The 14,044-nt window shown below is 52.7% G+C and overlaps 1 protein-coding gene across 3 annotated transcripts in view; it reads right to left on the bottom strand.

Moving 5' to 3' along the window:
- The window catches only part of GGA3 (golgi associated, gamma adaptin ear containing, ARF binding protein 3), a 16,118-nt gene continuing 2,074 nt past the window's right edge, over positions 1-14,044 (bottom strand). For 2 of the 3 annotated variants that reach the window (XM_043585244.1, XM_043585246.1), the window contains exons 2-17: positions 9,308-9,392; positions 9,106-9,181; positions 7,631-7,729; positions 6,791-6,914; positions 6,431-6,534; positions 6,216-6,296; positions 5,689-5,826; positions 5,067-5,148; positions 4,838-4,954; positions 4,265-4,507; positions 3,809-3,879; positions 3,192-3,505; positions 2,741-2,949; positions 2,268-2,437; positions 1,984-2,094; positions 1-1,767 (exon numbers count right to left, since the gene is read on the bottom strand). In XM_043585244.1, coding sequence (XP_043441179.1) covers positions 1,657-1,767; positions 1,984-2,094; positions 2,268-2,437; positions 2,741-2,949; positions 3,192-3,505; positions 3,809-3,879; positions 4,265-4,507; positions 4,838-4,954; positions 5,067-5,148; positions 5,689-5,826; positions 6,216-6,296; positions 6,431-6,534; positions 6,791-6,914; positions 7,631-7,729; positions 9,106-9,181; positions 9,308-9,392 — 2,135 coding nt within the window. In that variant the 3' untranslated portion in view covers positions 1-1,656. The remainder of the gene's footprint in view (positions 1,768-1,983; positions 2,095-2,267; positions 2,438-2,740; positions 2,950-3,191; positions 3,506-3,808; positions 3,880-4,264; positions 4,508-4,837; positions 4,955-5,066; positions 5,149-5,688; positions 5,827-6,215; positions 6,297-6,430; positions 6,535-6,790; positions 6,915-7,630; positions 7,730-9,105; positions 9,182-9,307; positions 9,393-14,044) is intronic. The other variant, XM_043585245.1, reaches the window with a different exon arrangement.

The following is a 14,044-nucleotide window of genomic DNA, read 5'->3' on the forward strand; positions in this document are numbered from 1 at the left end:
TACGGCAAAAATGATTTTATTTGACATGCAGCAGAACAAGGGCAGCAGAGTTGGGATATCGTATACAGCCATTTGTCACAAAGCAGTGACCTCAGTAGTAACACTCAATTTTAATGTCTAAAGCTTATTATAAAGGTGTATTTTCACACAGTAATCCCGTAAACCTTCCCAGGGCTGCTAGCAGCTGGCTTTTGGAAAGCTCTTGGATTTACTCTGTATGTTGTGAATGGATTCACTTTTGACCTGTTCTAATAAGCAGTGAATTCTGCTTGCGGAAGCTGGAAAGGAAGCGGGAGAGGACCTTCTGATACAGTAAGGAAACCTGGCAAAGTGCAGGGAGGGATCAGGGATTGTGGCATGTGCCACCTTTCCCCAGAGATGGCTTGGAGCCATCCAGCTAAGCCCAGATGAGCTGAGTGCTCTTTCCTCAGCTGGTGGTTGTCCCTTTCTTGCCCTGTGAGGCCTGGAGTCCCTGGCCCACGTGCACCTGGTAGAAGGAGCAACTCGGACAAGCGGTCGGAGGTTGAGCACTGCCGAAGCACTAGGGTCTGGTGACTCGATTCAAGCACAGCTCCTAATCTCACCACCTCCAGACCCCGTATCTTGTGGACATGCCCCTCAGCAGCTGGGGACAGTCAAGGTTCCTAGGCAACAGGTAAGAAGTCTAGTGCAATATGCCTGACCCTGAGGCTGCCTGTTCCCAAATACATGCCATACCACAGGCCAAATGGTGGGAAGAGGGGGAAGCCTAAGCAGGAGAATGCAGAGGATGATGGGAGTTGTCCTCTCCTTCAGAGACTCAAAGGGCAGGAGAGCAGTTTATTTCATGCCAAGCAAGAGGTAGTGAGTAGGATGGCCTATTCCCAAGGCAGGAGGCACACTTTTCCCAGAAAGCTTTGAGTACCTGCTTCCAGAGAAGGGGAGACACTGGTTCTCTTCCGTTTTCTTTTGTATCCCTAGTTTTGGCTGCCACAAGGCCAAGTTCTGTTTCTAATAGGCTGAGTTTCATATCCCACTGCGATGTCCATAGGACACAGCCTGCAACCACCAGAGACGAGCACACAACTCTTCACCCAGCGGCCATTCCAGGATGCTGCTGCCCATGGAAGGCAGGGCTGGAGACTCGGTAGTACGTCAACTTCTCTATGCCCAGGGCCACTTGGGACCACTGGGCTTTGCCTACCTCCCAAGAGGAGCCTGCCAGCAGGGGAAGCACAAAGTAGTGATGAGGGGGCTGAGGCCTCTGTGGGGGGGGTGTGAGAACACGGTCCTTGAGGGAGGGTGCCAAGTCTCTTTAGAGCCCTCCCCCCTTATGGCATCAGGATGCCAGCATGGGAGGAAAAAACCTACTCCCCTGCCTTGGGTCCACGTTCCCAGGGCAATAGTGCAGAGTCTGGAGCCACTCCCCACCCCTGACAGCACATGGCCACTTCAAGTCACACAGGTAGACAAAAAAACCAGGTCCTTTTAGGGGGCCAATGAGAGATCATCACAGCAGCAGCTTGGCTCCCAGCAGCAATGCCCAGGGCCCCTGTTCCGTATCAAAGCTCTAAGCACTGCAGTCAGGATGTGGAGAATGACTGGACCAGAGAGCCCTCCTGTCTTGTGGCAGCCTGCCTGAGCTTCAATGCGGAGGTGACACGGAGTCCTCTGGGGTCATAGGTTACCCCACTGTTCCACAGGAGGGAATTGGTCCACCTCGCCCACCTCTGTGCTCAGCTGCTCTCCCAGGGCGAAGGTCAGCCTATACCGAAGCCTCGCTTTCTCCTGTGACAAAGGGGCAAGCGTGTGAGACCTCCTCTTCTCCTCAAACCTTGGGGCCCTTTCTGTGCTCCCCTCACCACCCCAGGCTCACTCGGCCACTGAACCAGGGTAGGGAAGGGACACAGTTAACGCTGCGGTATCACGGCACTTCAAACTGGGAGGCAGAGGTCCTAATCTGGGGCAGCTGGGGCTTCAGGATGGACCTTGGTTCTAGCTCACCTTCAGCGGATTGGCCAGCAGCATGACCTGGGTGATGGCTGCAGGCGGCTGGATGGGACTAAATGGAGACAGCTCTGTCCCAGAGGGTGGCTGTAACTTCACCTTCATTGACTGAAGAAAAAGAGAAGCTCCTTTGAAGAGAGATGGCAGGTGCCCCTAGGAGGGAGCCTACTGGAGTCACAATGGACACATGGCTGCTGCCTGCTGGCCTCAGGGCCCCTCAACCCAGTGGGTTCAAGATAAGGCTACTTCTGCCTCTAGAGGCCCCAGGAAGCCAGGGGTACCTTTGGCACTGCGGCCTGCAGCACGATGCTCTTGATGGGCAAGGGAGCTGTGTTCAGCATGGACACTACCACCACCAGCACATCAGGCCGTCCAGGCGGACACTCCTTGGCAAAGTGGAAGAGGATGCGGAAGCCATTTTTATCATAGGCTGTCACAGGAAGGGCGCTGCCTGTGAGGAGAGATCATGTGGGTGAAGGAGAAACCTCACAGAGCCCAGAGGGTGTTGGCCACAGCCAAGTGGGCAGGACCGGGCAACCCTGTGGCCAGCAGGCTCCTTGCAAGAATCTGGGAAAGAGCCTCTCAGAACCTCCCAAGAGTCCAGTGGCAACAAGGAGAGACCCAAGACAGCAGGGAAGCGGGTCATGTCTGGCTCTAAGGGACCTGGGCAGACGGCCTGTGCCCGCCCCTCACTCCCTATGACCCCACAGCCTGGGCCCCACATCCCCTCCTGCCCCATGCTTCCGACACTTACTAGGCTTGATAGATTCCAGGGGAACATGGACACTGGCCAGGGAGAGCTCTGGCCCCTTCATGGGGCTGCCCTGGGGCTGGAAGAGAGGACTGCTGGGCCCAGGGGAGAAGGGGAGGAGAGGCCGAGCAGTGGTGCTGGTGGGGACCAGAGGGGAGGTGGTGGCCCCAGGGAAGAAGATGGAGGAGACGGGTTTCACCAGACCTGATGTCCTGAGAGGCAGGAAGGAGGACAAGGCAAGTCAGAGACCTGGGGAAGCTATAGCGCCAACCCCTCAAAGCACCTCTCCCCTTCCCACCAGGCAGAGCGGTTCTTACCCCACCTCCCACCGTTTCCAGATTCCCACCTGACTCAGTAGGCCAAAAGGGCACATCCCCAGACCCTCTGGAGCTGCCCCTGGTTCTGCCAAACCCAGGTCCAGCCCTCCCCAACCCAGCTCTCCCCCACTCATTACGCTCTGGTCTCTTCAAGAAGATGATCAAGGGCATCCAGCTGGTGCAGGGTGCTATCGCCCAAAGCCGAGCCGTGGTACCCGAGGGCTGTGGGCTCAGCCTTGAGGGCTGGGGCCGGTCCAGTTGGGAACAAGAAGGAGCCTGGTTTGGGGGCGGGAACACTGGCTGGGACCGCAGGAGCTGGGAAGGAGGGCGGCAGTGGAGCCTGGGAGCTGCCCGCGGACGGTGCTGAGGGCGGGACGAGAGGCCCATCCGAGGGGCTGGCGGCAGCACTCCCGGGCTCGGGGCCGCCAAAGTCCAGGTCCAGCTGCTCGTTCTGTTAGGGATGGAAAGTGCATGAGCAAAGGCTGTGGAGGGGTCTGCCGCAGATGGCAGGTTTCCGGTCTCCAACTCTGGCCCCCTTCCCTGGGGGCCCTGTGACCCCACCACTGGACGAGCAGCTTCCTGAGGCCAAGGCCAGCCCTTGGATGTGATCCACGTTCCTAAATGCACGCAGGGCAGTGCCCCAAGGAGTAAGGACAGTCGCCGCAGTTGGCTGCAGCCAACTGGGGCTGAGGATGAGTCGGGAAAGAGAAGTGAAGCTCGTCGAGCATTTTAGTGATGTCCCCTATGTCCCTACCTGGAACAGGGGCCATTGGCTGTTTCCAGCTGACTCTGTGGGAGGGGCAGTGGGGGCTGGATCAGCAAGGCCTGAAAACAGAAGATGATGGTGAGAAGGGGCTCTGCCTTGGGCAGTCCCACCTCACCCAGGGAAGGTCACATGACAAAATGAGCATCAAGGGGTGACAGGCGGGTAGGTTTTCCCCCAGGCAGCCTCCAGGGGAGAGGGATTCTCTTCAGTCCTTATGTTCCGTATGTGGTGGGGGGCGGGGGGCGCAGAGGTGGGGAGCAGAGCAAGACAGTCCACTGCGTCCACGCTGGAGCCTGGGTGCAGACTGCCCTGAAGGCCACTGAACTGGACTCTATCCCTCCACCTGAAGCCCCCTTCTCCACCTCTGCTAAGTACACAGCCACCCCTCAGCCCTCCTCCCGATTCCACACGCCTTTTTGCTCTGCTGGCCCCTCCAGGACACACCCAAGCAGAGCAGCTCCTCGTCCAGCAGGCAGAGGGCATTGCTTGTGCTGTTGGGTCCCAGGGCGGCCTCGGCATGACTGGATGGGTGGCTGCGCCCAGGGCCTGAGGTCTGGGGGGGTGGAGGGAGGATAGGGATGCCGGAGGACGGTGGGGCAGGGGCCGGGGCCGACACTGAGGATGAGCTGCTTGGTGTGTCCAACTCAGCAAGGTCGATGAGAGTGCCTTGGTCCCTGGAGTGGTTTCCTGGATGGGCGAATGGAGGGGGACGGGACTGATTAGGGGCCACTCTAGTGGCTGCACAGAAGGAAGCAGAACCCTGAGCGCGGCCTCCAGCCTGGGCAACAGTGAAAAGAAGCAAGCAAAGAAAACCCTATCCACAGCTCCTGGCCTCTGGGAAGCTGGAGGACCACTTGGAGTGGCTCAGAATCCCCTCGGGCCCTGCAGGATGGCTTGTGGGTCAAGCGCTCGGGGCTCATGGCTCGGTGGCAGGGCCCACGGCTGGTCTGGATGGCTCGGTGGTGGGGCCCGGGGCTGGTCTGGACGGGTCCAGAATGGAGAACTGGAACACTTTACCTTCAGAGTCTGGAATGGCTGAGGTGGCTACCTCACCATTGACCACCTGCCCTTCAACGACTGTTTTGTAAGAGCTGATGACCCGGGAGAGGTTGTCACTGGCCTGGAGGATGTCCCCTAGAGCAGAAAAGAGGTACTTCTCATTCCAGGCCATGACACTCCCCCACTCCACGCCTCCGGGCCAAACCCACATTCCTGGGTCATCCTTGCCAACTACTCTTGAACTCACCCAAACTATTGTCATTGTCCTCTGTCTCACTGGCTAGTTTGAATAATGTCCGCCTCTTATTCTCACACCGATCAAACAGCTCCTGAAAGAGTCCCAGACCTAAAAATGAGAGCTACAAAGTCCCTTGGAAATCCTCCGGTGCGGTGTTCACGTCCAGGCGCTCAGGGGGCTCCTCTAGTGCCATGGTCAGTTACCGGCAGAACTGGGCTCAGAGCACACATCTTCCTGCTCCCAGCTGTCACCACGGTGGATCACCCGAAAGGTCTGCTTAGGACCAGTGGGAGTGTGTCCCTTCCTGTCCCCGAGGTGAGCACACGCCTCAGAATTCAGAGCATCTATGTGACCAAGGACTAAGGTGCAGCAGCGTCAGGGGGCACAGGGTGGGTCTCTCTACCCAAATGTCCCTGAGGCAGAGAGAAGTGAGCCCTGATGGTGGGTCCGCGGGGCCACACAGACTCGGGTGTACACACGGCTCTTCTAGCCTGAGTTAGCCACAGCTCGTGTAAAATGGGGGTGTCACTGCTCCCACCGCCACCCGGCTGCCGTGCTAATGAGGAATGGCAGGTACTGAGCAAAGGCTGGCCCCCGTTCCCAGAGCCCAGCCCCCCGGAGACGCGCCTACCTTCATGAGCTCTTTATCTGCCTCTGAAGAATCCTCTTTGCTGTAATGAAGCAGCATCTCATTGAGCAGCTTTACGTTGTTATTAACCTCCTCTAAAGTGTGCAGACGCTTGGTCACCTTCTGGATCCGTGCCTCGTCCTGTATCGAAGATGATCAAGGAGAAAAAGCTCAACTAGACTCATCCCACGGCCCCTGATGCCCCACAGCAAGGACTGCACCAGAGGACACGCGCAGAGGCCAGTCCCAGTGGAAGCTCCTTTTCATGCACGGTTCTTGGGAAACACAAGTCCCAGTCCTGACGCACTTTTTCTTTTAAAATAACGGCCCGCCCTACCCCCCAGGCTGGCCCCATCCAGGTTTGCTCCTCTAGTCCATTCTCCCCCCAGAAGCTCCAGTGCGCCTCCCGCTCTCTGGCCTCTCCAGATGAGGGCTGGGGGCAAGGGCAAGCAGCAGGCCTCACACCAGGGGAAGGGACTATTGTTCTGTGGTCAAGAGTTCCTCCGCCCCAAGGCCCAGGGCCCACTCACTTCCTTCACCATGGACTTGATGAGCTTGTTGGCCTCTTGTAGGTCATCTGGGTTTTTGCTTTTCAACAACTTGGCTAAAAGCTGGAAGAGGAGGTACCGAAGGTAAAGGGAAAGGTAACACCCCACCTGGGAGACCGCAGAGGAACCGGAGCTCCCGTGGCACTGAGTGAGCCCACACCTCATCTGAGGACGCTATCGGCTGGGATGCACTTTACCTTGGATTTCTCCTCATCATCAAAAACAGGGTTTTTGGGACGAGGTGGTGGAGAGGGGATCAGTGTCCTGTCCACGGGGATCAGTGGGTCAGACTGCACTATGCCTGAAAGGGAACATAAGGGGGCGGAGTGTCTGCTCAGGCTGGGGTCACCTTGTGGCCGTTCCTCACACAACGAGGGCGGGCACAGCCCTGTGACCAGGACCTGCAAGGGGTGAGGACCATCTCAACCTATCAAACCGCAGCTGAGCCCTTCCCAGGATCTTCCCTTCAGGAGGGGATGGCAGACACCCCCTCATTCTTCCTGGCCTTAACCAGCCTCTGGGGCTGCTCGGAAGGCCGAGGGAAGGTAAGCACATACCCTGTCTCTTCAACATGTGATAAGCATCCTTGATCTTTGTTTCTTCTGGCAGGGCCAATGTCCAGCTGTAAAGCAGCTCGATCACCTTGGTCTTCACTTTCTCAGACACCCTGTCCCCCAGGTACTAAGAGGCAAAAGGAAATAGGGAAAAACCTCGTAACTGGTGTCAGAGGCAGAGACCATGGGAAAGCTCTCTTCACGGCAATGAAAGGTGGCTGGTTAGCCCCAGTCTTCAGGCCTGTCCCAGAGCGGCAGGTGTCCGGTGTGTGTGACATAGAAGGACACCACCGTGGCAGAGCAGGATCTATCAGGGCTACAGTCTGCTCAGACAGGCAGTTTCCATGCACCATCTCCCAGAAACAATGGCAATTTATCTCAGGGGAATTAATGAGAATGTCTGAAGTATGAAAAATTGCTCCCTGTGCTTTAAGTGGTGCCTAGAGCTGAAGCAACACCAGCGAGCAACAGAAGCTGAGCGGCTGAGTGATGAGAAGAGTAACTCCTTAGACCTACGGAAGACGGACCAAAGAAAAGTGACCGCGGTCCCAGGAGCCCCCCTCCCCCCCCCCCCCCCCCCGCCCCCAGCCAGGGTGCGTGTTAACACCTGCGGCCACATCACCTGTCACATTAAGGCCAGGAGTCCATCAGAGGGCTGCCTGTCCCTGTGGCCTCATGGTCACCCTGCTACACTCAGGGCCTAGCTCTCTGAGGACAAGATGTGGACAGCTCTCTAAAGACAGCTCTGTGGAGATGCCGGCTGCAAGGTGAAGCCAGTAAGACGGGAGAGGGGGAGGAACACGAAAGGAGTTCCTAGAAATGAGAAAACCGCCACTGACTGACCTTTGGAGAGACGACTTTGATTAACTCATTCAAAAACCGGAACTTTCCTACTTCATTATGAAATCTCCTGCCACAGTTCTTCATACACGCCTCCAGCACCTACAGCCACATGGAGGGGAGGTGCTCAGTGCGGGTGAGGGTCGGAGCTGGCGCTCAGCCAGGACCCTGCACATAGATCACAGTGACTAGACCTTCACAAGGAAGAAACCGATCGGGAAGTTTGTGTGCACTGCCCCCCCCCCCCCCCAAGCATCAGGGCAACAGGATCACGGACACCTTGGGCCCCTTAAACCTCTTCTGGGGAAGCCGAATAGGAACTCAAGAACAAAGCACTGGGACCCAGATACCAAGACAGATGAATGTCTGTCGTAGAAAGTGCCTGCTTGCAAGATTCCGCCCTCATCATTTAGATGAGGAAACTGAGGCCCAGAGACAGAAAGTTTCTGTGACTCTGGGTCCAGGGCTCTTGCTATAAGCTGATCAATGTTTGGGGAAGATGGAAGATAATATTTAAACAGTTTTCTTTTTCAAAGACATATTTTCCCTCCCTGCTCCCATCGATTTTCCTTCTGAGGCACATAAACTACCTTAAGTTTTCGGTGCCTCCTGGGGCCCTGGGGCCTGCAGTTTATGCCCAGGAGAGCTCCACCCCAGTGTTCCCTTTTTTGGCTTCTGACTTTGTAAAGTAGGGGTTTTCCAGCATATCGCTACTGACGTTCTGGGCCATTCTTTGTTGTGGAAGCCCGTCCTCTACATTGTAAGATGTTCAGCAACATCCCTGGCCTCTAGTCACTAGATACTAGTAATGCCCCATGACACGTGACACCCAAAAGTGCTTCTAGACACTGCCACAGGTCCCCTGGAGAGGAAACCCACTCCAGGTTGAGAAGCATTGTTTTATAAGGCCTTCTCTCTGCAGTGAACGCAACAGAGGTGTGCACGTGAGCCGTCTGAGCGCCCTTCCCATGCATGACCCGGCTGAAGCCGGGGAGAACCTAGGAATCCTGTGAGCTCAGCCACCTCTGGCTCAGTGCCGCACTTGTCCCCTTTGAATAAACACTAAGTTCCACCTGTCGGTGGTGCCTTCAGCAGGAGCTAGCGTCACTTTTAGCTACAGAACAACTTTTTACTTGCCTCGTTTTCCTTTAGTTGGCTAACTCTTAACTGGCAACACAGCTTTTAGCATCTCTTCAAGAAGCCGCCTCTGGGCTCCACCCTGGGCTCAGGGCTCCTGCCTCTGGCTCCTTCCCTTAGCCACTCAGCTTCTCCCACAAGACCGGTGGCCATGGTGCAGGGACTGCACTTCAGTCATACGCATTCGTGGGACAGTTTACAGAACGCGCTCCAGATAGATCTAGTATCAGGGACTTCCAGCTGCCTTAGGACGTGAGCCATGAAAACCCCAGAGAACCCAGTGGGCGCATGAGGAAAGGCCTGGGCTCACTGAAATGCACCATCGCAATGAAACCACATACCGTCAGGGCCTGGACTGCCTCCCATTCCTGTGGAGACTGGATCTTATGGGCCAGCAGTCGGACAGCGATCTGTGGCCTGGGAGACAAGCATACCCTGCTTTCAGGCACCGACCCTGGGACCACGTGACTGGCCCTCCTTGGCCAGTTTTTACTTCTACAGTCAGCTCTCTCCCACTTGCCTCCCAACAGCTTTGAGACTCACCCTTCAAGCTCTTTGTTGATCTGATCACAGAAGCCAATTATGTATTCCCAGTCCTCCTGGCGGTTGGAAGGATTGGTGGCTTTATCTTGGGACAGAGCAAAGCGGAGGACAATTGAGGACACAATGGAAAGTGTTCCAACAATTTTTAGGCATTGATGTGAAGCTAAGTTTGTTTCCACATTTCTTTTCTGATAAGAAAATCCTCAACAGGTCAGTCCAGTATTTTGAAAGTCACAGATGAAAGGGAAAACAAATTCTCAGCCTTGCAAAGCTTAGAGTTGACCACGGTTGATAGTACAGATGAATAATTATAAACACAAATGATAAAAATCTTCAAACTGATATCTGCAAAAATGCTTAATGTAACAAATAAGTATAAATAATTCTAGTTACATAAAAATAAGCTATTAAGCAAGTAGGAGTTATCAAGAAGTGTTTCCTGGAGAAATTAAAGTCAGGTGATACTTGATAAAAATATATATATATATACTTAGGAAATGTATTTCCTATGTGCCCTTCAAACATTTTTTCAAGACCCAACTTTCCTTAACGCTTTAAATGTTTTTTAAATTGTACACAATGTCATCCTTTAAAAAAAATTTTTTTTTAATCTTTTTATTTATTTTTGAGACAAAGAGAGACAGAGCATGAGCAGGGGAGGGGCAGAGAGAGGGGGAGACACAGAATCTGAAGCAGGCTCCAGGCTCTGAGCTGTCAGCACAGAGCCTGAGCAGGGCTCGAATTCACAGAGTGTGAGATCATGACCTGAGCTGAAGTCGGACGCTTAACCGACTGAGCCACCCAGGCACCCCCACGATGTCATCCTTTTAAGTGAAACTAATATTTAATGAGCCCCTACTGAACACCAATCATCGTGCTCCATCCCCAGGACCGCAGATACAGACCGCCCCTACAGTTTAAATGACCTTCTATGGGGCACCTGGGTGGCTCTGTTAGTTAAGCATCAAATTCTTGATTTCAGCTCAGGTCATGATCTCTCGGTTTGTGAGTTAGAGCCCCACATCTGGCTGCAAACAGTGAGGAGCCTGCTTGGGATTCTCTCTCTCTGCCCCTTCCCTGCTCGCTCTCGTTCTCTCTCTTTCAAAATAAAGAAAGAAACTTGAAACATTTTTTTTGAAAATAATAATAAAAGAATAAAAAAATAAGTGGTCTCCTATGATTAAGGACAAAGACAAGTGTTGGAGAGTTCTCAGAGGGATCATTGAGGGTTTAAAATCCACGTGCTAAATGTCAAGTCTCCTAATATTTGGTGGGGTCCCCTCTCCCCTGTTATCCCCCAGAACCTTGCTAGGGGTGGTTAAGGGTGTTCCCACCTCTGATTCAGATCTTGGAGTCTGCCTCTTCCAGAAAGCACTCTCAAGCTGTTTGCTAAATTTAGGACTTCAGGTTCAGAAGAGGAATGGAAGGCTGAAGGCGTAAATCGTTTTTAAATCCCCATACTCCCACACATTTCCACAAGTGCCAAAAGCAGAGCAAGAGAACCTTGAAAAAGCCCCTCCACACAAGGGGTGTTGTCAGAAGTTCTTGAATTCTGGTTTCTCGTGACTGTGTTTTCTTAACTTCCTTTTTCCTAATATCAAAAATCACTTGCTCCGTGACCAAATCCTAACAAGGCCTCCCAGCATCTCCCCACCCCCGCCCTGCCCCAAAGAGGGCTCTGAGGTGCAAGAAGTCAGCAGACGCCACCCGGAGGCAGAGGGAAGGCGCGCAGGACCCACAGACGCGGCGCGCAGGACCCACAGACGCAGCGCGCGTGCCTGGCAGTGTTTCTGCTCTGATCGCAAGAAGATTCTGATGCTTTGAGCTCCGATTTGGAGGAAAAGAGAAATGTCTGTCCTCAATCATGAAGAGAGAATTAGCAGGCCCTTTAAAATGTCAAGCTAGAAAGGAAGCAAATTAATTTAATTCCGTCAAGAGTGGCTATTTATTGCCATGGTGACCTACAAGCTGTCACCTTCCAGAAGCCCCATGTTTCTCCCATCAGTTGCCTGATATCTTCTCAGGTGTTAGCATGGCTGTGTTACTAATCCCCATCATTTGAGACGCTTAAAGTTCTCACATGACATCAAGAAGCTGAAGGATGCAAAAAGAAGATGGTCTGAGAAGCCATACCCCTCCCATCGCTGCTATTATCATTTTGAGAAGAGTCACGTGCTTCATGGCGTAAGAAAGACTAACGCATTCACTTGCACTGTTCACAACTGGAAAAGGACGGCGGGGAGTGCTGCACGGATGCTCCCCTGCCCCCACACGTGCATGAGCAATGGACCGTCACCACACGTGTTCCCCCCAGGCCTCCTGTCATTCTTGTAGCACTTCTGCTTCCAAGTATACGCCCACCCCCTTCTCACTTGGGTTCAACTTCTCCAGAATCCCACTTCCTTTCATCTGGACAGACCTTTCTACTGCAACTCTGCAGGGAGCTCTCTGCCTACATGTGGGCACAAACAGCCCCTGTTCAGCAATGGTCAGTCCTGGTTCTGAGTATCTGCTCCAGCTCTCCAGCCTCCTCAGGAAGCTGACCACAGCACCCTTGGGAACTGGAAGAAAACTGGGGATACTTCTGGGTGACTCGATCTCTCCATTTGCCCACTGCCTCCCTCCAGCAGATGCACACAACTTTCCACCCACAAAACAAGCTCTATTACCTGGCACAGAGCTGACACCACAGCCTCACCTGTCGACCCCACCCTCTAGAACTAGCCCTGGACTCTACTTTGACTCAAGGTTTCTATTTTCAGGTCTTTCTTGAAAGCCTTATTCTCTTGTGTGTCTGTGCATCTAGATTTTCTGCTCTCATTTTTCAGCTTAGTTCCAACACTAGTTTTGACTGTTGTGGGGCCTCAAAAGGTCAAGTGGGGATGGTTCAAGTAGGGGCAACACTGGCTACCCAGTCCCAACACAGCTCAAACATTTCACAGATGACAAATTCTATGTAACATATTACTGAGAGATTAAGAGAGGCAAGAATACAGGATGGAAAAGCAATCAAGAGTCAGCCCTCAGTGCTAGGGTCTTGAATCAAGAGGGCCTTAGTCACCAAGTCTTTGTTAAGTGCTCACAGAAAATGAAGTACACAGATCAACTGTATTGTACTATATTATTCAATCAATCAATAACGTAACTAAAGGAAAACTAAGTACAGAGCATTTGGCCATAGAGGGACTACAGAAAAAGTCCAAGACTCAGAGCCTAGCCTTGAGGAGGTTATACTCTGTTGGTGCAACACGTGCAAAATAACCAGAGCAAAAAATTAGAGTATATGATTTGTTACAGAAACAAGTTTTAAAACAAGCTCATTACTTCTCCTTCCTGACTTCCCTATTTCTATAAATGGTGCCATCATGGGGTGTCTGGGTGGCTCAGTTGGTTGAGCATCCGACTCGGTTTCTGCTCGGGTCATGATCACACGGTTCATGAGTTTGAGCTCCACACTGGGCTCACTGCTGTCAGCACGGAGTTCACTTTGGATCCTCTGTCCCCCTCTCACGCTGTCTCTCTCTCAAAAATAAATAAAACATTAAAAAAAATTAAAGAAAAATGGTGCCATCATTCAAAAACTCCTTTTGCCCCCACATCCAGGCATCCGGATTTGAACCCCCATTGTTGACTCCTTCCCTCTTACCCATTTCCATCAACCTAGGGTCCCTTCCTTCTCAAGGTCTATCTATTTATCCAGCAAGCACAAGCACGGAATGGGCAGACAGAATCCCAAGCAGGCTCTATGCTGTCACCACAGAGCCCGCCATCGGGTTTGATTTCACAGCCAAAATCAAAAGTCAGACGCTTAACCGACTAAGCCACCCAGGTGTCCCCCCTCAAAATCTTTTTAAATCTCTCCTTCCTTTCTTACCTCTGCCCCTACCCCAACCCCTTCTTCACCTGCTTCTTGAATTTCTCCTGGCCATCCTATATAAAACCCCTATACTAACCCTTGTAAAACACTGATTTCACGAGAGACGGTAAGAACGGGGACCTGATAACTGTCGAAATTTAAGCTTTTTGAGCTGGAATTCCAGCTTTTCCAGAATTTGGTTCTAACTTCCCAGGTTTCTCTCCCACCACACTCCTACTGGAACTACCTGCCTGAACCAGCCAAAAACCTGTTCCTATATGGTTTCTCTATTTACATCACCATCCAGTGTTTTCTTAGCCAGTTCTCCCCAGTCTTTAAGGGCTGGATCAAATGCTACCTCCTCACTGACAGAATCATGTTTCCATTCCACTTCTCCCCAATTTCCTGAAGAAACTGCCTGCATTTTAGCATTTACAGTTCTTGCCTTGTACCTGTATCTTTTTAATAATGCTTTATCCACTCCAGGATCGCCTTTACCGAACTTAAGGCAAAGACAGATTGAACTTAATTAATTTTAATAATACCTCACATAACAGGTATTTCTTAAAAATCTTTTTATGTTTACTAATTTTTGAGACAGAAACAGAGCATGAGCAGACGAGGGGCAGAGGGAGAGGGAGACACAGAACCCGAAGCAGGCTTCAGGCTCTGAGCTGTCAACAGAGCCTGATGGGGGGCCTGAACCCACCAACTGTGAGATCATGACCTGAGCTGAAGTCGGATGCTTAACCGACTGAGCCACCCGGGCGCCCCACATAACAGGTATTTCTTATGGACTGATTATAGTAATGACAGGAATTCAGAAAAGGCTGAAGTCATCAAGAGACAGTCCGTGGACAAGGAGAATCTGGGATGGGTTT

The sequence above is a fragment of the Prionailurus bengalensis genome, chromosome E1 (genome assembly GCF_016509475.1).
Source record: "Prionailurus bengalensis isolate Pbe53 chromosome E1, Fcat_Pben_1.1_paternal_pri, whole genome shotgun sequence".
NCBI lineage: Eukaryota > Metazoa > Chordata > Mammalia > Carnivora > Felidae > Prionailurus > Prionailurus bengalensis.